At 43.4% G+C, this 23,299-nt stretch overlaps 1 protein-coding gene across 1 annotated transcript in view; it reads left to right on the top strand.

Annotated features, from left to right (window-relative positions):
• The window catches only part of WDR1 (WD repeat domain 1), a 108,083-nt gene that overhangs the window by 26,540 nt on the left and 58,244 nt on the right, over positions 1 to 23,299 (top strand). The window contains exons 3-5 of the mRNA XM_068277506.1: positions 3,881 to 3,971; positions 5,772 to 5,919; positions 22,674 to 22,854. Of these exons, the coding sequence (XP_068133607.1) occupies positions 3,881 to 3,971; positions 5,772 to 5,919; positions 22,674 to 22,854 (420 nt within the window). The remainder of the gene's footprint in view (positions 1 to 3,880; positions 3,972 to 5,771; positions 5,920 to 22,673; positions 22,855 to 23,299) is intronic.

The following is a 23,299-nucleotide window of genomic DNA, read 5'->3' as shown; positions in this document are numbered from 1 at the left end:
ATATATATATATAATATTTTTTTTTTATTTTTTTTTTTTAGGTATAGTTTTACTTTTTGGCCACAAGTTGGCGGCTATGAGTTTGTTTACATGACGTCACTCTAAGCGTAACCTACGCTTAGAGGGACGCACCCCCCGTGCACCAGCCAGGAAAAGCGGAGCTTCTGAGAGAAGCTGTCGCTTTTTCTGCAGGGGAGAGGAATCGGTGATCGGGCACCATAGCCCGATTCACTGATTCGTGGGCTAACGATCCGCGGCCGGGAGCGCGCGGACGCGCACATGGCCTCCTGGGCGTAGCTAGTACGTCCAGGAGGCCGAAGTAGTTAACAAGTAAAAAAGAGACTGTTATCTCCAGTTTGGATGCAGATTTGAATCTGAATAGCAGGAGAAAGTGCTTTGTTTAACCATTTCAGTGATGTTCTGCTAGAATATATATCTCTATACCTAATATAATTTTGTTTTTTTTCTGGTGTAGTAGCTTTCAAGCTGTGAGGAATATTTTTGCACAAAGTAGAAATGGTAGCTTTCAGACCACAAGGGGGCAGAGATTGCTGGTATGGAAGTGGTTAACTGCCCTTAGCCAATCAGTGAGGAGCTGGAATGTGTGTCTTTTTTTTTTTTTTTTTTTTTTTTTTTTTTTTCCCTTCTTCTTCTCTCCTCCGCCTTCCATTTGTATTGTTGCAGACAGTTGGGGAACCTCTCAGACAGAAATGCCCTGCTCTGGCTTTTTATGCAGAGAGCTCAGAAAAACGGAAGTTTATTTTTGGAAATAGGAAATGAATTATGCATGGTGGTTACTCAACCTTGTTCTTCAACATTTCACAGACTTTTGATTCAAATACAGCGATGTGCTCATTACTTGCTCTGATATTCCTGATGCGTATGTTATTCGTGAGAGCAAGCCAGCTGATTGTATGAGGAGTGCTGGTCTCCAGTCAGCAATAAAATTACTACTGAATATCTATTGTTCTGGTTATTGTAGCTGAGGAATTGCTTTTATTTCTGTCATTGGAATAGGAAATTATTAAAATTCTTCTCAGTGGGACAAAAAGCAAGGAGCAAGAGTCTGTTATGGCCTCTAGACAAGTGTCAGTTTTTGATGGCATCAGTTTGTTTTTATATTGTTTCTATGGCTGTGTTCACACATCTGTATTTCCTGTCAGTTTTCTGTCATATTTACCTGACTGGATTGGAATTGTACACCTCTTATGTGTGAACACACCCATAGACTCATACAAAACTGATGCCACCTGTCAAAGACAGACCAGAAATGTACAGATTTATGTGTGAACCAAGCGCATCTGTCTCCCTTACCAATTTGTGCGTCGATCAGAGCTACAGCCACGCTGCTTTGCTATAGCTAGCGGAGTTATGACGCATACTTTGCATAATACACATAACAGGTTTGTATTATAAAATGGAGTGGAAGCCAGAAATGCAAGTATTTTAGAATTTGATCTGCACACCATATCAAGAAGTGGCAGCTGCAGGACCAGCGATGCACATCTGCGTCGCCGGCTGCAGGCTAATTAATCAGGAAACAGCCGCTCGCGCGAGCGGCTGCTTCCTGTCAATTCGCGGCGGGGGGGCTCCGTGAATAGCCTGCGGGCCGCCTATCGCGGCTCGCAGGCTAAATGTAAACACAAGCGGAAATAATCTGCTTTGTTTACATTTGTACAACGCTGCTAACAGTAGCAGCGTTGTACTAGATCAGCGATCCCCGGCCAATCAGCAGGAGCCTGTTAGAGGCTGCACAGGACAGATCTGTTCCTGTGCAGCCTCCGATCTCTGGGGCAGGGAGGGAGGAGAGGGAGAGGGGGAATCCTGCGGTGGAGGGGGCTTTGAGGTGGACCCCGCCAGCCACACGCAGGCAGGAGCGATCAGACCCCCGCCCAGCACATCATCACCCTAGTGGGGGAAAAAAGGGGGGGCGATCTGGTCGCTCTTCCTGGTATTTGATCTGTGCTGGGGGCTGTAGAGCCCACCCAGCACAGATTAGCGAAATCAGCGCTGGTCCTTAAGGGGGGGAGGGGGGTAAAGGCTGAGTCCTGAAGTGGTTAAGCTGGATTTTTTTTTTTTTTTTTTTTTGGGATAAATCTACCCAGCAAAGTTAATGGCTGCTCTTGGGGCCCAGGAGGGGTTAATGACTGCACTAAGGATTGCAGCCATTAACCCCTACTGTCCCTTAAAGGAGTCATCAGGGAATCTTTAAGAAAATGAGTGCTACTTACCGGGGGCTTCCTCCAGCTCAAAGCTCCCAGGACGTCCCTCGCCGCAGCTCTGCCTTCAGCCATTCGCCGCAGGTGTCCCCGGCGATGACGTCAGAGCGCTGTCAATCACCGCCACGTGTGCCGGAGTGGACTGCGCAGTAGTACTGCGCCTGCGCAGTCCGCTCCGGCCCACGTGGCGGTGATTGACAGTGCCGCTCGTGCAGTAAAGAGCGACCTGGATGTCGCTCTGACGTCATCGCCGGAGACTGGGGCAGAGCTGTGGCGAGGAACGTCCTGGGCGCTTGGAGCTGGAGGAAGCCCCCGGTAAGTAGCACTCCTTTTCTTAAAGATTCCCTGATGACTCCTTAAGTGCAGCCAATACCTCCTCCAGGCCCTCAAGTGCTGCAATTATTCACTCCCCTTCCTGCAGCCCAATATCCCCCCCTGCCCATTTTTTTAATTTTTGTGGCCAGGACTTTCAGATCTATGTTTTCTTGGCATTTCCTTTTATCAAGAAAGTGTCACCTACCACTGAGTAAATTGCTGCAAATGGGAATGTCACGATTAGTACACCTGTTACTCAGTGTTGCTCGTGACTCGTGTAAAGTCGATCCCCTAAACTTTTATGAAGTGAATAAGACCTACATTTCTAGACTTATACTTAACCACTTTACCCCCCCAGTGCTAAATTTCTCCGTCCCTCTGCGCACTGCTTCACCCCCAGGGACGGAGAAAGGCGCACTTGTTTGTTTACTGGCTGGGAGTGGGCGGGGACCTCGCACGCACACTCCAGCCAGGCAGCACAGCAGGTGACTAATTGGATGTTAGGAACAAGCGTTCCTAAATCCAATTAGACGCGCCGATTGCGGACACAATGGAGACTGCTTCAAACAGAAGCAGTCTCCATTGATAACAATGAAATGTAAACAAATGTGCAGCGCGCCCCCCCCCGTGACCCGCATGCGCGCGCACACCCCCGCTCTGCAGTGCAATGATTGGTTATGGGGACCCCAGTCCCCAATAACCAATCATATCACAGAAAAAAAATCAATGGAAGCAGCGCTGCAAAGTACAAATCGCGCTGGTGCTTCAGGGGTAAAACCCCTCCGTTGTGAAGTGGTTAAATATATACAAGTATGTGAGGGAGACCAGGAGCCCAATGGTGCAGTATCATTTGTTAGAATAAGTGTGTATATATATAATAAGTGTTATACTTACGAGTGTGAGTTGCAACAATCTCCAACCACCATTCAGGCCTGCAGGAAAAGAACCGTCCCCGCTCGGTATTCCAGGTCCACTCGGTAGGCTCTGGTCGGTTGCGCTTCTTGGATATTATTGCATACACTAGTGTTTGCAATGTGAGACCCCAAAGGGTTAGAATATTCTAATGTTGGAGGCGCCCTAATTACAAGTTGGTATATCTAGGAGTGTATGGATCTTACCTCCTGTTATTAAAATAAGTTGTGCATCTAAAAACACAAAAAAAATTCTTTCTAGATCTATTGTATATCTCATACTCTGTGTAATCGAGACTTTTTTTTTTTATTTTATTTTTTATTTATTTTATTTTTTTTGTGTGAAGAAAATGTCAGGCTTAGGAGCTTAATGCAGTAAAATAGATTGCTGTGCACCTTGTATACCTGCTAATGCCTTCTGTGTTTTCATAACAGAACCCTGCCATTGCTGACGTCTACACTGAGCACGCACACCAGGTTGTTGTTGCCAAATACGCTCCCAGTGGATTCTACATTGCATCTGGAGGTAGGCTCTTCTAGCCATTACACCTAATGATTTTCTATCTTCTCACAAACGACGGCCTTCAAAGGGTACCTGGCACAGACCTGGGCCATAGATGCTGGTTTGCATGACAAAATGATTAATGATTCTAGATCATACATATCAAACACCTGCCCGCGGGCCAAATCTGGCCCTCAAGTGGTTTCCCCATTGTGCATTATGTTTGGCCCATTCTATATATCACCAGGGAAGCTATATTGGAGGTGAAGCCCTAGAACACCAGGGGAGCTGTATTGGGAGGGAGGGGGAAAGAACTAGACACCAGGGAACTATTTAGGGGAGGATTGGGGCCTCTATACCCAAAGGAAATGTATAGGGGAGGGAGGACCACTAGACACCAGGAAACTGTATGGGTTGGGGGGTGGCATTAGACACCTGAGAAGGTTATAAGGGAGGAAGGTGGCTGGTAGACATTGAAGATGGCCTGCGACTAGGTCCCAGTGCACAATTTCAGCCCACTTTGTGCAGTATTAGTTTGACACCCCTGTTCTACATAGAATGGTTAACGAAGTTCAGTAATACCGGTAGAAACTATTCTACCCTTCCTGTAAACAATAAGGTTTTTATGTGAGCCCCTGTATTTTTTTTAATAATCCTGGAATGTGATTGGTGCTTCAGTCACCAGCAGGATGACCTCTGTCAGGGGAAGTATTAAAAGGAACCAGAGGTGAGAGTGATATGGAGGCTGCCATATTTACTACCTTTTAAGCCATACTAGTTGCCTGGCAATCCTGCTGATGTCTTTGGGTGCAGTAGTGTTTCAATCACACACCCGAAACAAGCATGCAGCTAATCTCCTCACATTTCTGTCAGAAACATCTGATCTGCATGCTTGATAAGGGTTTATAGCGGAAAGTGTTAGAGGCAGAGGGTCAGCAGGGCAGCCAGGCAATGTGCATTGTCTAAATGGAAATGTGTCCGCCTCCATATGTCACTCCTCGTGTTCCCTTTTAAAATGTGGTGTGTTTTTTTTTTTTTTTTTACTCCTTTTAAAGGACAACTGATGTGAGAGGGATATGGAGGCTGCCATATTTCCTTTTTAAGCAATACCAGTTGCCTGGCATGCTGTTTCTTTGCCTCTACTTTGTCGTGAACAAGCATGCAGCAGGTCAGCAGTTTCTGACATTATTGTGAGATCTGACAAGTAGTGATGGTCAAGTAGATACAAATAACTGCAAGTTGATGCAAATTTTTATGCAGTTTGAAAATGAACCAATCAAATCCCGCCGAGGTAAAATTTGATTTGTATTCAAACTTATACAGCTTGAAAATGGACCAATTTGTATAAATTGGCATCATCTCTGAGTTATTTGCATCTACTTGACCATCACTACTGACAAGATTAGCTGCATGCTTGTTTCTGGCGTGAGATTCAGACAGTTCTGCAGCCAAATAGATCAGCAGGACTGTCAGGCAACTGGTATTGTTTAAAATGAAGTAAATATGACAGCCTCCATATTTGTCTCACTTCAGTTGTCATTTAATAAAGTACAGAAACACAGGAACATTCTTAATGTGGCAGTAGCTCACCATGTCTGGCAACGCAGTACCTTTTTCCGATCTTTCAAAAGTGCCTATTTTTATCAGTGTTAAGGGATAGACTGTGAACCTGCAACAAACTGCAATTTTTTTTTTTTGTGGATGTGGTGCACAGTCCTGGTGCATGTTTGAGTGTGAAAAGGGTTAACAACTTGTGCAGTCAGGAATCAAGCCACACCCTTTTAGCGCTTTTCTGAAACTCTTCTTTTGCGCATTTTCCCTTAGATGTCACTGGTAAAATCCGAATTTGGGACACCACACAGAAGGAGCACATACTGAAATATGAGTACCAGCCATTTTCAGGAATTGTGAAAGACATGGCCTGGACGGAAGACAGCAAGAGGCTTGCAGCGGTCGGTGAAGGAAGAGACAAGTGAGTCATTGTGGTATGAATGGATGTAGCAGGTTGGGAAGCTGATTTGTAATCAGTAAGGCTAAGCGAGCAGGGCTAAGGTTGTCTCTTGGACCAACTGGGATGCTCATATATGTGCAGGTTTTTTTTTGTTTTTTTTCCCCTACATTCATCTTTTTGAATCTCTCTTGGCCAATCTACATAGTCTGTCACTGTGTTGTTCAGGCCTATCCTCAAGCCTCAGCAGGGCAGAGTGTTTTGACAAGTCTCCTGCTATTAGAGCGCAGCCTCTCCTCCATGGTCTAGTTCTACTGCTGGAAAGTGTGGCAAGAAAACTCTACACCAAAAACAAGCCACTGCTGCCTCCATTGTAATTGGAGGTGGTTTACCTCCACACCATGTTGTTCTCATCACTTGATACTACATGGCACGGTTTTCCCACCTCCCTTGACCGCTCATGTGTATTGCCACATAACTATAAAGGGCTTTTTCACACAGGAGCACCAGTGGGAACAGGCATAATAAAGCTAACCATTAGTTAAATGGTGTGCAATTGGCTTTGGTTAAGTTTTTTTCTAAAAAGTTCCAATTGTTCAGCAGCCTCTGTACTTGCTGCATTGGGGGGGGGGGGGGGGGGGTGTCGAGGCGGCGCTGTAGAGGGCTCCTTGAAGGGGGGGAAAATGTGACCCGGAGGATGATCGGGCTGCACTGACGCTGCATGATTAACTTGGGTGGCTGGGACAGCTGATATACTAAGACTGGGAGCCCTGGTTTGATTAGTGTCAATTGGACAAGGTGGATGGAAAATTGTCGATTGAATAGCCTGTTGCACTGTTTGTTGCTGACACCGGTGCGTCGTGTTAACTCACCCCCCCCCCCTCCAACTAATATTCCTTGCTGAAATGTGCTGTACAAATGTTTGTCGTTTCTCCATAGTTACAAAAGTGATTGCTGTTGTAATACTGGGCCCTTGATCCACTGCATCTCCTGATCAACTAAAATTATCCCTCCCATCAATTCAGGAATTGATCGGGCATTTTTGTGGCAACAATTCTCAGCAGATTCACAATTAAACAGGAAAATTGATGTGTGTGTGTGTGGCCTGCATAATCGGCACTTTATAGGTCGCAAGATAGTGGCAAATTCCACACAAAGAGCACTAGTGGTTGTTTGAAATGCCCACTTTAAAAAAAGGTTGTCTATAGTCTATGTATCTCAAATTTTCTAGCCAGAAGTAAGTCGGGGCTTGGGAGCGATTTCTCCATAAAAGTGAATGTATCTACAGATGGCTAATTTGAGTGGATTACAGTTTGCCCAGCAAGCTCATGGTGAACCAGAATGAATCCATGACATTCACAGATGAGGACCAAACAGTCTGTGTCTCATATGCAGTTCACTTTTTCACCTATGTTTTCTCCTAGGAGATTATTTTCATATTCTCTTCAAAATAACTTTCAGGCTAGGTTCACAGTAGGACATTGTGTTGTAAAGTTCCAACACGACACTACAATGCAACAAAAAAAGCAGATTAATGCTGCGTTACCGTCACGTGAGGAAGGTACAGTAAAGAAAGGCTTACAGAGGTGGGAAGGGACAGAGGCGGGAAACTGTGCTATACAGGAGGTGGGGGAGCGGCAGTGAGTGACAACCAGAAGGTAAACAGCAGACCAACAACAATCTGCTTGTTGCTAGCCTGGCGGTTTTTATAATGGGACAAACTGTAAGGACACAGAGGCTGGGCATTGTATGCAGAATGTGCCTCTGTGTCCTAATATTGATGTCAGAAACCCACCTCGGGTTCTCTTTAAAGGGCATTTTAAGACAAGGGCGTCAATTCACCAGAGGTTACCAACCTATTTATCTCTTGGGAGGTAATTTACCTCCTATGATATCTCCAAATAGCAATTCTCCAGAAGTATAGGGGAAAATATCGACAGAGAAATGCAAGAGATAAATGTGAGATAAGTATGAGATAAATAAGTGACAGTTAGTAGTTAGTTTTTCTCCAAATCACAATTCACCAGGGAAGAAAGGGGGTGTGGCCATTCGTTATTTTTTCATCTCTTTATCCCCTGAATGAACCTGGAGATATCGTGGTTTTCACACAGTAGCTGCTGCTGTGGAAGATGAAGCCTTTTGAGCTTACTCTGTTAGGCCTGGTGCACACCAAAACCCGCTAGCAGATCCGCAAAATGCTAGCACATTTTGATACGCTTTTTCTTATTTTTCTGTAGCGTTTCAGCTAGCATTTTGCAGTTTTGTGAAGCGTTTTTGGTGTAGTAGATTTCATGTATTGTTACAGTAAAGCTGTTACTGAACAGCTACTGTAACAAAAACCACCTAGCAAACCGCTCTGAAGTGCCGTTTTTCAGAGCGGTTTGCGTTTTTCCTATAGTTAACATTGAGGCAGAAACGCCTCCGCAATCCAGATGGTATGCGTTTCTGCAAAACGCCTCCCGCTCTGGTGTGCACCAGCCCATTGAAATACATTACCCAAGCGTATCCGCAGCCGCAAGCGGATCACAAAACGCAGCCAAACCGCTCTGGTGTGCACTAGGCCTTAGAGCTTGCTTCTATTATGAGGAGACGAAGGCGCAGGAGGAGGGTCTGTTTAATCGCCCCTCGTATTTTTCGTGAGAGAACAGTTCTTGATAATTTTACTGAGACAGAGGTGGTGAAGAAGGTCAGACTCACTCGTGATATGATTTATGATATGATCCAGCAGTAAAAGGCGGCAATACTCTGGTCACGTAGTGGTAAAACTCCGCCTCCTACCCACAATGCTTCACTTTCAAGCTTACAGAGAGGAAAAGTATCCCATGTAAATCATTAATACCGATGACCTAACTCTCTGCTTTCTCACACTTTCCTCATGCATATATCTCCATTATCCCCTGCTATCAAACATTTTTCTCTCTGTCCTCTCACACTGGTGAATTGACTCCTGAGTGTTAAAATACCTCATGAGATAAACTACCTACCTTTTTTCTCTTAGTAAATCCTCTCTGGTGAATTGACGCCATTGTGTGAAAATATCATCCTGGCTAGGTTTCCACTTGTGCGTTTTGTGTCAGTTTTTCTGCTCAGAAAATTCGCATAGATTTTAAAACTAATGTTAGTCAATGCAGCTGTTTCCACTCTATGCGAATTTTCGTTAGCGTTCGTACGCGTGAAAAAATCTGAGGTCCTGTATCATTTTTTCGGACATCGCGTACGATTCGCGTACAATGCTTTGTATAGGCAATGCGAATTTTCGCGTTACTTGCCCAAAAATTCGCATTGGATCCATGGTTACAGGAAGTTGTCAGCAGTCATGACTAAGCTGTTACTAGGCAGATTATGCATATGTAACTAATGCGAATTTTCGCGTACGAAAATTCGCATAAAAACGCATACAAATTTACATGCGAATTTTTACCAATCAGAAAAATCTTATACGATTTTTTTGCAGGCGAAAACGTAACGCTATAGTGGAAACGGGCCCTTATTGTGGCTTTGTACAATTAACAAGATGACACATCATTGCATTCCAGCAGTTCTGGAGGAGTGTTTAGCTTACAGAGACCATTTGCATATTCAGTAGTGATGCATTGGAGGAGACATGCTCACTCCAACCTGAATAATCACAAATAGCTTCCATTTTTAAGAAGGTAAACTTTTGTTAAGTGGATTACATAACTAGAAATCAAAGCTCTGATCATTGGCAGTGTGTTGTACCCACACACAGGGTGAATCAGCATTAACAGTCTTGTGTGGCCTTGGTCAGTACAGCATCACTATATTGCATTGGCGAGAACACAAAGCACTATTTTTAGAATTTGCAACAGTTGGCAGTGGCTGTGCTCTACTCCTATACAGCCATTATGCTGCTCCTGTGAATTCTGGAATCTGGTCAAACTCTCCCTCCTCCTTGTATTTGCACAAGGAGGAAACTTTATGTAATGTCTGTATTATGAGCCATTCTTATTATTTCTTTCTAAGCAGCACAATGTCTGTACTGCTCTTTGATTTTGTGAGCTTGTTACAATGTTAAAGAGGAACTCCAGTGAAAATAATGTAATAAAGTGCTTCATTTTTATAATTATGTATTAATGAATTGTGTAAAATATTTCCTCTCCCTGATTTACATTCTGACATTTATCACATGGTGACCTTTTTACTGCTGGCAGGTGATGTCACTGGAAGGAGATGCTGCTTACTTTTTTGGCAGTTGGAAACAGCTGTAAACAGCTATTGCAATGAGGTTCACAGACAGGAAACTGTGAGGACCATGGTCCTGGCAGTTTCCTGTGGGAGGGGTTTCACCACAATATCAGCCATACAGAGCCCCCTGATCAGTTTTGTGAAAAGGAATAGATATCTCATGTGAAAGTGGGTATCTGTTACTGATTGGGATGAAGATCAACTCTTGGTCATGGTTTCTATTATCCAGAGATGTGCATATATTGATTTTAAAGCCTAAGCAAAGGACAAATTGAAAAGTGGAAACCAGTCAAGGTCTTATTCTATTGCAATACACTTTTGTTGTAGTGATGTAACCACATGTTTGTTGATGTGGACACATGACCATCCCCCTGCTTCCCTCTGATAATGCCATCTAGTAAGATCCATGGGCCCATATGCAATTCACTTTTGCACCTAAGTTTTCTCCTAAAAGATAAGTTTTCGTCTTCTGTTTAAAATAACTCTGCATTTGAAAAAATACTAGAAGGTAAAAAAAAAAGTACTGTCAACATTATTCAGAGTATTTTTGTGCTTGCTGGTGGCTTAAAATTTTTTTATTGATAAGGTGTGAAACTATCACTGTCATAGACCGCACAAGCCGGTCCTTGATCGGGTCAATCACTCAGTCAGAAACTCTGTCTCTCTGTCGCTTTGCGCATAGCTGCCCATATGTGGATTCGCAGTCTATGAACCGACTAGCAGAGAGGAGCGTCCTGACTGCAAGGATTCACCACACACGTATAATTCAAAAGCTTGCCACCACCTGTGATTCAGCACAGGACTGTAAATATTTTAGCACACTGCGAACACTAAGTTAACCCTTAGATGTATGCAGGGATTGGCACCAGACCTGTTTATCTGTGCCCGAGTCAAGCATACGAGTTATAAATACAAGTTACTCCTCCAAAAACATTACCTTGTGTTCTAGAGTAAGTACGATTGTGTATGTTCAGGAACAGGTCATAACCGTAAAACAAATTTTTTAAACGTTTTAATAATAAAAATGCATTACATACACTAATTAACATATACACACAAAGCTTAAAATAAAAGGGAGTAATTGTGAAAGGTATACTTAGCTGAAATGCAGTCTGTGTGGGGATATTTCCTTCTGGGAAAATAAATGAAAAGTCTGGAATTTCAGAATCCTAGGCCTTTAGGTATATTTTGTAATCCAAGCAAATGTTACAGTTCCAAGATGGCCGCTGGGGGGGGTCCTCTTCCCAGCAGCAGGTCGAGCTGTAATCCAGATGATGTTAAAATGGAGGCCTGAAGTCCGCCTGCTGGCAATGTGCTTTTGATGAAGCTGGTTTGGGGGTGTGGCAACGCCTGCCCCCTCTGAATTACCCACCAGTGACAGTTTACCTCCTCCTAGGAGGATTTTGAGCTTAAATTGTGACACTGTAACTCATATACTTACTACACATGTCATATTTAGGTGGATAGCAGATTCATAATTGTCAGAAAATACCAATTAATATGACATCTTGCATGAGTGCGTTAGGCTGACCGTTCCCCCAAGGAGGGTCGTACACCAATAACCGGACAAGTTATTGTTATGAATTTTTCTATCAGCACATTGAGCAGATTTGAACAAATAAGACTATTTATTTCATAGCTGTGCTATACATGGTTTTCATGTAACAGACCGAAATTAAAAACCATATGCATTTAAACCTGTTCCCCAGCAGTGCCGCTTCGGCTGGACTCCTGCTGGGAAAGCTGCCTTAGCCCTTCCTGTGATGAAAGGAACTTTGGTGCTCAATTAGCATCAGTGTGTGACCAGCTATAACACCCTTTAATGTATTACACCCAGATTCTGGCTAGGTTTCACACCTGTGTCCCTGGCCAGCAAGGAATTCTTTTGAACAAGTTAACTTAGTGCGGGTGATGGGTTTGCTTTCACTCAGAGAGAAGGAAAGACATCTGTTCTACGTTTAAAAAGAAGAAATTACATTCCGCTCTGCTTTGCGGAATGATACAGAATCGCTAATCGTCTCGCTTTCCGTATCATTCATCACAATCACCTAGGAGAAAAAGTTAACTGCATATGGGCCACTGTTTTTAGTAAGCCTGCCACGAGTGGTGCAAAAACAGGGCTGGAAATTTGGGCACACCAGGCACTGCCATAGGCCGTAATGGGATTTACGGCCATAGCGGCGCTTAGGCAGTCGGCGTCCAAATTACGATTAAAAATTGCATCTTACCCCAGAGTCCACGGCGGCCTGGAGGGGGAATAGTAGTGAATGCCACAAGGACTTTTGCAGAAGCATGGTGACCTCTTTTTCAGTATCCTTTTGTGCCCAAATTTCCCCGCACCTTAACCTCCCTGGCGGTTTTTTTTTTTAAGCGCGTAGCTAGCCTAGCGCTAGCTACATGCTTTCCCCCCCCCCCCCCCCCCGCAGCGTCCGTCCCCTCCGATCGCCGCCGCTTGCCCATAAGGAAATCCCGTTCTGAGGGCTTCCCTCGTCGCCACGTCACAGGGAGTCCCGATCCACCCCATAGCGCAGCCTGGCGGCGATTGGCCGGGCTGCGCAGGGGGTATGCGGGGGGGGGGCTGTTTCCGTGGCGCGGCGGGCGGTGGCGATCATAGCAAACACGCAGCTAGCAAAGTGCTAGCTGCGTGTTTTACATAATTTTTTTTTTTTTTTTTTCAATCGGCCCAGCAGGGCCTGAGCGGCACCCTCCGGCGGCTTACCCCATGTCACACACGGGGTTACCGCCAAGGAGGTTAAAGATAATTCAAGGCAGGTATTTTGAATCTTAAGAGAACACAGAGTGCATTCACGTGTCTCGCTATTGCTGCCTGTAGTCCTTCCCATTCCCCCCCCCCCCCCCCCTTTTTTTGTTTAGGAATGGGAAAGTGTTTTCGAACTGTTTAATACTGACAATCGCTGCACATATTTCTGACTGGAGTTCCTGAGCTCTGGCTTTTAAAGGGCACCTGAAGTGAGAGGAATATGGAGGCTGCCATATTTATTTCCTTTTAAGCAATACTAGTTGCCTGGCTGTCCTGCTGATCCTCTGCCTTTAATAATCTTAGGGCTTGTATACACTGACAGTGTGTATCGCCCGTTGGGGATAAACACCTGAGGCCCTTGGGTAACGTTGCTGAGACCTGCTGCACATGCACACATACGTGTCAGCTGTGTAGCTGCTGGTGTGCTGTGTTGCTATACTGGGGGACAATGAGCGACGCATTAGTGACGTCCACTGGGGCAGAGGCGCGAACAATGGGATCGTTGGGGATAGAGTGGGAGGGGGGGCATCGGCGTTGCTGGGGTTGAGTAGATCTCTCCGGCAAATTGCTCGTGGGTTGGGGTTCGCTGGCTTCTGTACACACTCTAGACTCTATGGCTAAAGTCTCGTACACACACCTGACTTATGTCAGCTGAGGTGACCGATAACGACCGCCCCAGTTGTCAAGAGTGTACAGAAGCCAGCGAACCCCCTTAACAAGCATGCAGATCAGATATCTGATTGGATTAGCTGCATGCTTATTTCAGGTGTGTGATTCAGACAGTACAGCAGCCAAAGAGATCAGAACTCTGCCAGGCAACTGGTATTTTTTTTTTCTTTTTAAGGAAATAAATTACCTCCATATACCTCTCACTTCAAGTGGACCTGAACTCTTGCACAGGAAGAAATACATAGAGAAATGCACCCTGTATATATTTACAGAGTTTAGCCTGTTTATTTCCCCCCCTCATTTGTCTCTAATCACAAGTTGTAATCTGATCTCTCCCCTGTGTCACATGACTGCCTATGGCAGATAAGGCGATTTGAAAGCACAGGAGGTTAACCATGTCTGCTTCTATGATTTGTATCAGGTGTAACAAAAATTATTTTTTTAAAGTGGATCCGAGATTAACTTTTACTCATTGCATAATTGCGTTCCTTACATATAGGAGGTAAACCATATGGAGGTGTGTTTAGCCCACAGGGACAGCAATGGGTAATTTGCATATTTCAGCAGTGATGCACTGGCAGAAATCCCAGAGCTAACTGCAACCTGAAATATTGCAAATACTTTGCTGTTAAGAAAGCTATTTTTTTTTATTTTCCATAGCATTTTAGTAAGAGGGCTTTTTGGTCCATTGTAGCCCCCTTATACTCTCCAATGAGTTCTGGTTTACCATGAGCTTGCTGGGTAGTCTGTAATGCTGCGTATCTTTTAGCGCATAGTGGACGTTCTGAGTTAAGGTCTGCTTTCAGTTGTGCTTTTAAGAGGAGCTACAGTATAAGGCTGTTCCATCCTCTGGGGTTTGTAGCTGATGGACGCCCTATGCGATTACCCTCCCCCACTTTAGTAATGGACTCGGGTGGAGATGCACTTTCATCTTGGAAAATTACTGAGCCAATCAGAACTGACATACAACTGTGTCTGCTGTGTAAACAGATCATAAACACGGTATATGCTCCTGGTGTAATGGCAGGTATGCTGAAAGGTCACACAAGAGAGCTGTAATCTACAGCGGGCCAGGAGAGCAGTGATTGCAAATGGAGTGGAGAAGATGTTTTACCAGAAGAGCTGATGTGGCTTGTAGCAGCCGAGCTCCTTCTTCTTTCTAGGCCTGCTGTGGGCTTTATGGCTTTCTGTACTTTCCTGAATTGCTATTTGTTTTATGTTTTGTAGCAAACTGTTAAAGGAGTTGTCAGGCATAATATGCTGCCCCATGTTGTACTTACCCGTGGCTTCCTCCAGCCTCTGGCAGCCGATATGTCCCATGTAGCCTCTCCGCTCACTGCCACTGGCCCGGGGTGCCCGCTGGTGCAGAGCCCGACCTACTCTACTGCACCTGTGCGAGTTTTGCTGTCAATCAAGTCCATGTTGTCCACAGTGTACTGTGCAGTACGCTGCGGACAACGTGGACTTGATTGGCGCAGTAGAGGACGACCTCAAGGTCGGACTCTGCACTGGCGGGTCCCCGGCCGACAGCTGTGAGCGGGGATGCTGCGTGGGACATGTCGGATGCAAGGGGCTGGAGGAAGCCCCGGGTGTATATCATGGGCAGCATATTATGCCTGACAACCTTTAAGTTTTTAATATAACTACACTGTAAATGTAAATAAACCTCAATGGCCTCAATTCACTAAGATCATGCTGGAGATAAGGCAAGAGAAAACTTACCTCCACTAGTAAGAGTTATCTTATCTCTTCATTCCTTACGTTACCTCCTCTGTAGTTATTTTCACACGATGTTAATGTACTCTGGCGTTATTTTAAGGATTAAAGAGTTAACTTAAAGACAAGAGTTAACTTTAGGTTTGTCTGAGGTAAAATGTTTCCTGAATACTACATGCCTTATCACCATGGTAACAACTCTAGAAGAGTTATTAAAGACAGGAGATAAGCTTAGTGAATTGAGGCCTTTGTGTGTTCATTACCTGGAACTCTCTTTCCATTTTCAAAGACCCATGGTGTAGCTGAGCTCTCCTGCTCATTAATAAGGGGATCATTTGGGTTTAGGTGACTAAGAGCAGCAAAGACAGCATTGCAGTGCTGAAGCATAAGATGAATCTCTAATATTCTGATCGATGCCAGTGCTGGAATCACACATCCTTGTCATGTGGTCACACCTCATTGACCTTTCCATGGGCTGTATACAGAGGATAAGAGCTGCAATGAGGTGTAGTAATTGTACCTGGCCTGGAAGAAAGGTGTTCTGCCAACTGCTAGGTTTCTATACACACTATACTCCCTGACGGTAATTTCTTGTTTAGTGGTCAAATTTAACTTTTTTCCTTGTAGGGATAGACAGATTCTAATAAGAGAAAATGGTTTAACTGTTAAAAACTATAGTAAAAATAACATAATTGCTTATCTTAAAGGAACACTGTCAATTTAACTTTTTTTTTTTTTTTTTTTCTTCCAATTGAGATAAGAATTGTTTGGGAAGTACTGATGTATACATTTCACTACTTATCTGTTTTTTTTTTTTTTTTTACTGTTATCAAAAGTCCTTTCACACTTCACTGGTGCCAGGGGGGATTCCCTCACACTACATCTGTTAACCCTGTGTGTGAGAGCGCTCTCACTAGCAGCTGCCTGTGTCTCTGAATGAGCTGTCTGCAGAGAGCAGAGGAAATGTATCTTATGTGCAACATAAACACTTGTAATTGTGTCTGAAAACTGACATCAGAGGCTTTTCACATATGGAGACTCTACAGTCTGACATGCAAGAAAACCGTGTCATATTGGCACGGAGATTCACCTTTGCAAATGAAACATTCCAAAATCTACACACAATGAATTAAAGCGTTTGCCTCTGATATTTAACAGTAAAAGAGGGAAAATGTTTATACAGCTACTTAGACATTATTTGTACATTGTAATTTTAAAACACTTGGTTTGATAGTGTTCCTTTAATCTAGACTAGGCTAAGTGTGAGGCCGATGCTACATACAATTAAGTGGTTCTGATGCTGATACCAGGACATTTAACATAAAAGTGGGCACCCTGAATCATTTACTGCGTTCTGCTATGTAGTTGCATTTCCTCTTTATATTTCCATAAAGCTATTGATATTTTGCCAATCCCCAGCTACATGAAGGCTTTGTATTCCTCCTGCTTATGTGAACTGTTGCATTGTCGTCACACAGTGAACGTTATGCATATCTCTGCTTTTCAGTCTCATTGTACAGTATAGGTACAGTGCACTTGGCAGGCATTTGCTAAACTATATAACAGTGCACATTAAGTAACACGTAATGGCTGAAGAGCTTGGATTTCCATTAACATGACGGTTTTGAAGTGAATATTCTAGAGCTCTTATTCAATAATGCTGCTGCTCATGTAGGCAGGAGATTGTTGTAAGTGCATTCACAGATCTCTCATACAGGAGGCATTCGCTTTACAGTAGTTTAAATTGCACCTATTTGTAAAACGCCACATGTCTGATAAGCTGTTTTGTTTAAATTGTACAATGCTGTACATGAGTCATGGCACAAGGCAGTGCATTGGGGACATTTGCATGAGAAAGGTGTGGCCCAGAAAGCTCAAAGCACTTCTCTACATTGCAGTCTCCTTCAGGTGCACATACATTTGCATTTTTGATCGATTTCTGGCTGAAATCATATGAAAGTATTTATCCACCGTGCTCAAAAGGGAGGGAGGGTCAGATGTGTGGCAGTAGCGGCATTGGATTTCTGGATGACCAACAGACCCCCGACCTGTTCTAATTACTAGGACTAAAAGCCAATGCATGCTTGTGGTACCTTGCTGAAAAGCCTGCAGCACCTTAAAAAAAAAAAAAAAAAAAAAAAAAAAAAAAATTGATTTCAGTATATGTGTATATGTATATGTGTGTATATGTATAAATTTTTTTTTTTTTTTGCAAGAAAAATAAGCAATGTATGTAAAAGTCACCACCTGTTCAAATCCCAGCCAGGGGGCTATCTACGCAGAGTTTTTGTTCTTCCTGTGTCTGCGTGGGTTTCCTCCTACACCCAAAAAAATGTACAGATAAGTTATTTGGCTTCTCCCTAAATTGGCCCTAGACTATAATTGACTTGCAACTAAGGTAGGGATTAGGTCGTTAGCCCCTCTGAGGCTCTGACCTGGGTTGTTACTATGTCACTTTGATTGCATACACGGTGATAGCAGTGCACTCTAATCCCCCCGTGATGAAGCCTTACAGGCGAACATGTTTGAATACTTATGTGGACTGACGTGTCTGTCTGAACCACTTGTGTATGAGGAGACTCTTGTATTGGGTCTATTTCATTATATTTGACTATAGGGGGAGATTTGCTCCTCTCTCTGATTCATTAGACCTAACACATAAGGCCCCGTTCACACTGCACGCGGTGCCGTCTGTGTTTCGGCAACGCGTGCGGGAGGCAGACATGCACGACATCTGAAAGTGCATAGACTGCACTGTCTGATGTTCACACTGCGTGCTGTCCGCGAACGCATGCTGCACGCATCCATTCACTTTCAGTGATTGGGATCAGCCACGCAAATCATACAAACGCAGATGGCATGCGTTCGTACACATTGCATTCCAATTGCACGGCCGTCCGCGTTTGATGTGAACGGGGCCTTACATTTTTAACATGTGACAGGTTAATATTGTTACTGCATTACTGTTCAGTACTGTAGGTTATATATACCTCTACCCATGCTTAAAGGGAACCTGAACGGTGTACAATTATTTAAAATAAACACACGATGTAGCTGCAAATGAATATCACATATTTGCCTCACCGTCGGTTCCTCTCAGAAGCTCACCATTTTCTTTTTATCCCTTCCAGTTCTGACAATATTTCGTCAGAACTGAAATATACCAGTTTCTGTCAGTTACAACTGAATTTGCAAGGTAATGTCCATGTTTCCTTATGGCTCAATTGGGCAATATTACAGTTTTAACAGTGTGCTGTCCAGGAAGCTGTTAGGGGGTAATGGCCATTTTCAAAATGGAGGACAGAAAATTCCATTGATCACAGTGGACAAACAGGATGCAGGAGAGGAGAAAGAGATTGAGTAGACAACACAGGAGGGAGGTATGACATGTATGTTTGACTTTTAATTTTCAGTTCAGGTTCTCAAGTTTCGACTTAGGTGGTGGTAATTGTCTGTATGCCAATTATATTGCGTATTTATTAAAAGCTAAGTTTTAGGTATTACGATTCTGTTTGAAAAGGGCCAAATTCAGGGAGTCTTCAGGCAGCCACGATATTTTGAAATTCAATACCCACATTCTCCAGTTTAGTGTTTTGTGAGACCCTCTGAGGGACAGCTATGGTGCCCATACATGGTTTGGTTTTTTTTGTTTTTGTTTTTTTTATGGAAAAGAAGATTTGTAAACATTCATTTCATTTGATCTTTTTGGTTGAATAAATGGGAAAATTGGCTGTTTTTTTATTGTACCGTGTATGGGCACCATCAGTGACACTGTGGCAGATGGTGCTGCTATATAAATTATTTAGGAATAAAGAAATCCCTGTAAAACAAAATGCTATGAGATTCTTTCTGATCCCTGGGCTTAGAAATCTGTCCCATTCTTCTGATCTATAATACAGCTTTTTGATATCTGGTGGGAATTTGTAGTTGGTAACTAAAGGTAGTAGGGTAGTAAAATCTAGTGTTAAACTATAACTTTTATTTACTCCCCCCCCCCCCCCTTCATAAGTTCATAATTTATAATGTTGTAAAGACCGCTCCAAGTCTCTTCGATTACACAATGATGGATGAAGTAACCAGAGCTGTCCTGAAAGATTGCTATTGTGATCTGCTCTGTTAGCAGTATCCTGTAACACTTTCCTTTTCTGCCTCTGCAAGTGGCTAACAAGTACAGCCCTACAACAGCAAAAGAAAATGCAGTATCACTGACAAATGTCTGTGACTGATTCATTTCAGTTACTGGTAATTCAAAGGCTCTAGCATCGTTGGTAGCATAGCCTGTAGGGGAAGAATTAACATTGTGGTGACTGGCTGCTGCTACACGGTTAGGATGTGTACAAATGCACTAGCACCGTCTGCAGGGGTTGGGACACGATCTGTCGAGTACTGTACAAATGTGTCGTTAGCCCAGAAGCAAGCAACGGGTCCTGCTGCTATGGTGGGAGCTGGAGGGACCACAGCACACGACACAGCGGGGAGAGGGCTGGGGGGGGGGGGGGGGTGGGGAGGGGGGTCAGGTAGAAAACGTCATCAGCCTGCATTTGGACGAGTGTGGGGCAGTTGGGATCCCTTGCCAATGTATCAGAACTGCCATAAACGCTAGAATTTCAGCACAGGTGGCCCTGACTGGCCGCATCCGCCAAGAATTAATTCGCATGCGTGTAAGGCTAAAGTAAAGGATCTCCATATCGTTGCCCATTCCGTGGACTGCGGAGGTGTGTGTGTGTGTGTGTGTGTGTGTGTGTGTGTGTGTATGTATGTATATGTATGTATACAGTGTGTGTGTGTGTGTGTGTGTGTGTGTGTGTGTGTGTGTATATGTGTATGTATATGTGTGTGTGTGTGTGTATATGTGTGTGTATATGTGTGTATGTGTATGTATATATATATATATATATATATATATATATATATATATATATATATATATATATATATATATATATATATATATATATATATATATATATATATATATATATATATATATATATATATATATATATATATATATATATATATATATATATATATATATATATATATATATATATATATATATATATATATATATATATATATATATATATATATATATATATATATATATATATAGTGTGTGTGTATATGTATTATACTTTTTTTTTTTTTTTTTTTTCTTCTTCATAAGTAAGGGCTGGTTCACACGGGCGTCTGCTGAGATTTTGCTTGGCATTGCGTTCAAACGCCAGCGTTTAAATGCCAGCGTTTAAAAGCTAGCTTTTGAAGGCTTTTGGGAAGCGTTCAAGGCTAGCAGTTCTGGTCTCTGCTATTGTTTCCTGTCGTTTACAGCCTCTGAAAGCAGCATGTTGCTTTCGAGACTAGACGCAACGCCGGGATCTACTGCCAGGCTTTCATGAAAGCCTGCAAAAGCCAGCTCTAAACGCTCCCATTCACTTGCATGGAATGGCAGTAGATCCCAAAAAACGCTGCGTCTGAAACGCCGCGTTAAACTCCACAAAAACGCCCGTCTGAGGTTACTGAGGTGGCTTGGGATAGTATTGGTGGCACTCATCCACAGCTAATTATTCAAACTTAAGATTTTTTTTTCACTGCCTAATATGACTGTGATTTTTAGGTAAAATGCTGGTGTTTGTTATTTATCCCCCGATATTGCTGGCTTCCTCTTCACTGATTGGCCACGTTAACAATTCGCTATTCTACTTCCTGTTGAGGGCAATTTCCTGATCATCCACCCTGGCTTTGGGTTGACAGAAGAATTTTCTGTATGAGGCTTTGAATTTTTTTTTTTTCTTTTTTTGCCGTGAGGTTTTTGCGTGCATCACTACAACAGCTGGTCGCACAAGTGTCAGTGAGGACTTATGTAAATAAAATGTATTTTAGTATCTTAGCATAGCTCTTTCCATATCTGTTCTTCTGTGGAATGCTTTCGTTTTTCTGTTACTAGGAAACTAGTGAGACGACATCTGCGGTATAGTTCAGTTCTAGTTTGGGCTTTTTTTTTTTTTTTTCCCTCCTCCTTTTTAAAGTTGCAAGACTTTTTCACACTTGAGGGGTGAAAAAATGTACCATTGCAGTTAAGTAAACTAAAATAAGAAGTCTAAACACAAATGGAGAACAGGCAGATGTGTGGAATACCTGGAAAATCCTGTGTCAGCCTTGTAGGCATGAGGTGATGAACGCGTACAGTGTTCTCCCCAGAATTTTTTTCCAGCTGGGTGGCATGGAAAAGTAGCCGGGTGCAGCGAGATTACAGAATGCAGGGCCGGTGCTTCTCTGCACAACTCTGCTTACTGCAGAGGAGGTGGTGAGCCGACGACAGTGGGGTGCTCACAAAAAGTAACTGGGTGGAGCACCTGGCTAAAAGAGCCTGGGAAGAACACTGACGTAAGTGAGCTCGCTGATGTCGGATCTCCTATATATCCCCCCCCCCCCTCTAAACTGGCGTGTCTCAGTGGGTGGGGTGGTCTTCCATTGCCCTCTGCAGTGCCAGTTCTCCTCCACCACTTGGTTATCTTGGCTGCTTATCAAATTATTTTGCATTTATTTAGCACTGACCCTTGTATCTTCTGCAGTACTTTAGAAAACGCTTAAAGTGGAACTGAAACTTAAAAAAAATAAGTTTCACTTACCTGGGGCTTCTGCCAGCCCCCTGCAGCCGCCCTGTGCTCACGCTGTCCTGGATCGATCCTCCGTTCCCCCTCACTTTTCTTCACGCAGCGGAAGCCGCCTTCTAAGTCGACCTCCACTGCGCCCTGGCCACACATCCTCGTATGCGGTCCTGTAGCCAAGAGCGTCCTGCGCAGTACGAGAATCTCTATGGGAGCGTAAATGACGTGCATGGCCAGGGCTGCGCAAGCAAAGCACACTTCACAGCACATTTTATACATTGGGGGCTGCTGTGGGGGTTTCGTCTCTCGTTCCGAAATCTGCTGCCCCACACCCGCTGAACCAACTTTGACCTGAGATCTTGCAACAGGCGCGATCTATTAACTGGACCAATTTTGGCCCGAAATTGGTTGCATTGTCAGTCGGGACTGCACTTGGCGGCACAGACTTTCAACCAATTTGACAATTATTGAATTGGTTAGTCGATCGGCTGCCAAAGTTGACAGATGTATGGGCACCTTGAGTGTGCGAAAATGATAGATGAACTTGCATTAGTAAGCTATTTATCTTTCAAAGTCCTGATCTTTGTCGCTTAATTTTAGAATTGCCAGGCACAACGATACTTGTACAAAAATTAGTAGCTGCTTAAAGAGAACCAGAGGTGGGTTTGTCAAATCATGAGGACACAGAGGCTTGCTCTGTATACTTTGACCTGCCTCTGTGTCCTTCCAGTGTGCCTCAAGGCTAGAATGTTGTGGCATTTTCACTTTAAAGTTTCCTTGTTGCCAACTAAGGTAGTGTTTTGTCTTCTCATTAGGTTTGGAGCTGTTTTCCTCTGGGATTCCGGCTCCTCTGTTGGTGACATTACAGGACACAACAAAGTGATAAACTCCGTGGACATCAAGCAGACCCGCCCCTACCGCCTGGTGACCGGCAGCGATGACAACAACTCTGTTTTCTTTGAAGGACCACCTTTCAAGTTCAAGTTTACAACTAGTGTAAGAATTTTTGTTTGAACCCCCACTTTTTTTTTTATTTTATTTATTTTTTTGTGATTTCTGCTACCCCTCTGATATCTCGCTTAGAACAGTCTACAATGTTATACATTAAATGTGGTTATAATATCTACATTAAAGTGAACCAAGCACCATTTTTAGTACCTAGGGCATCTCCATCGCACATGAAAAATGCATGCCAACAATATGTCTCATTATTATTATTATTATTATTATTATTATTATTATTAATAAAGTAAATGTCCATTTTAACTTTTATTTTACATTTGAAGTTTAGCAATTAAGTTATTATTAGCCTACTTCAGCAGTCCTGCCCGTCCATCCCCGGCCACAGAGATTTCAGGAAGCTATTTGTTTTATTGTAGTTATTACCAATAAGTAAACGATACCTTTTTTTAATCAACAAAGCGGGTGGGTAATTAGGACA

This window comes from Hyperolius riggenbachi, chromosome 1 (genome assembly GCF_040937935.1).
Source record: "Hyperolius riggenbachi isolate aHypRig1 chromosome 1, aHypRig1.pri, whole genome shotgun sequence".
NCBI classification, from domain to species: domain Eukaryota; kingdom Metazoa; phylum Chordata; class Amphibia; order Anura; family Hyperoliidae; genus Hyperolius; species Hyperolius riggenbachi.
The sequence above is the reverse complement of the archived record's forward strand: the minus strand, read 5'-3'. Positions and strand labels throughout refer to the sequence as shown.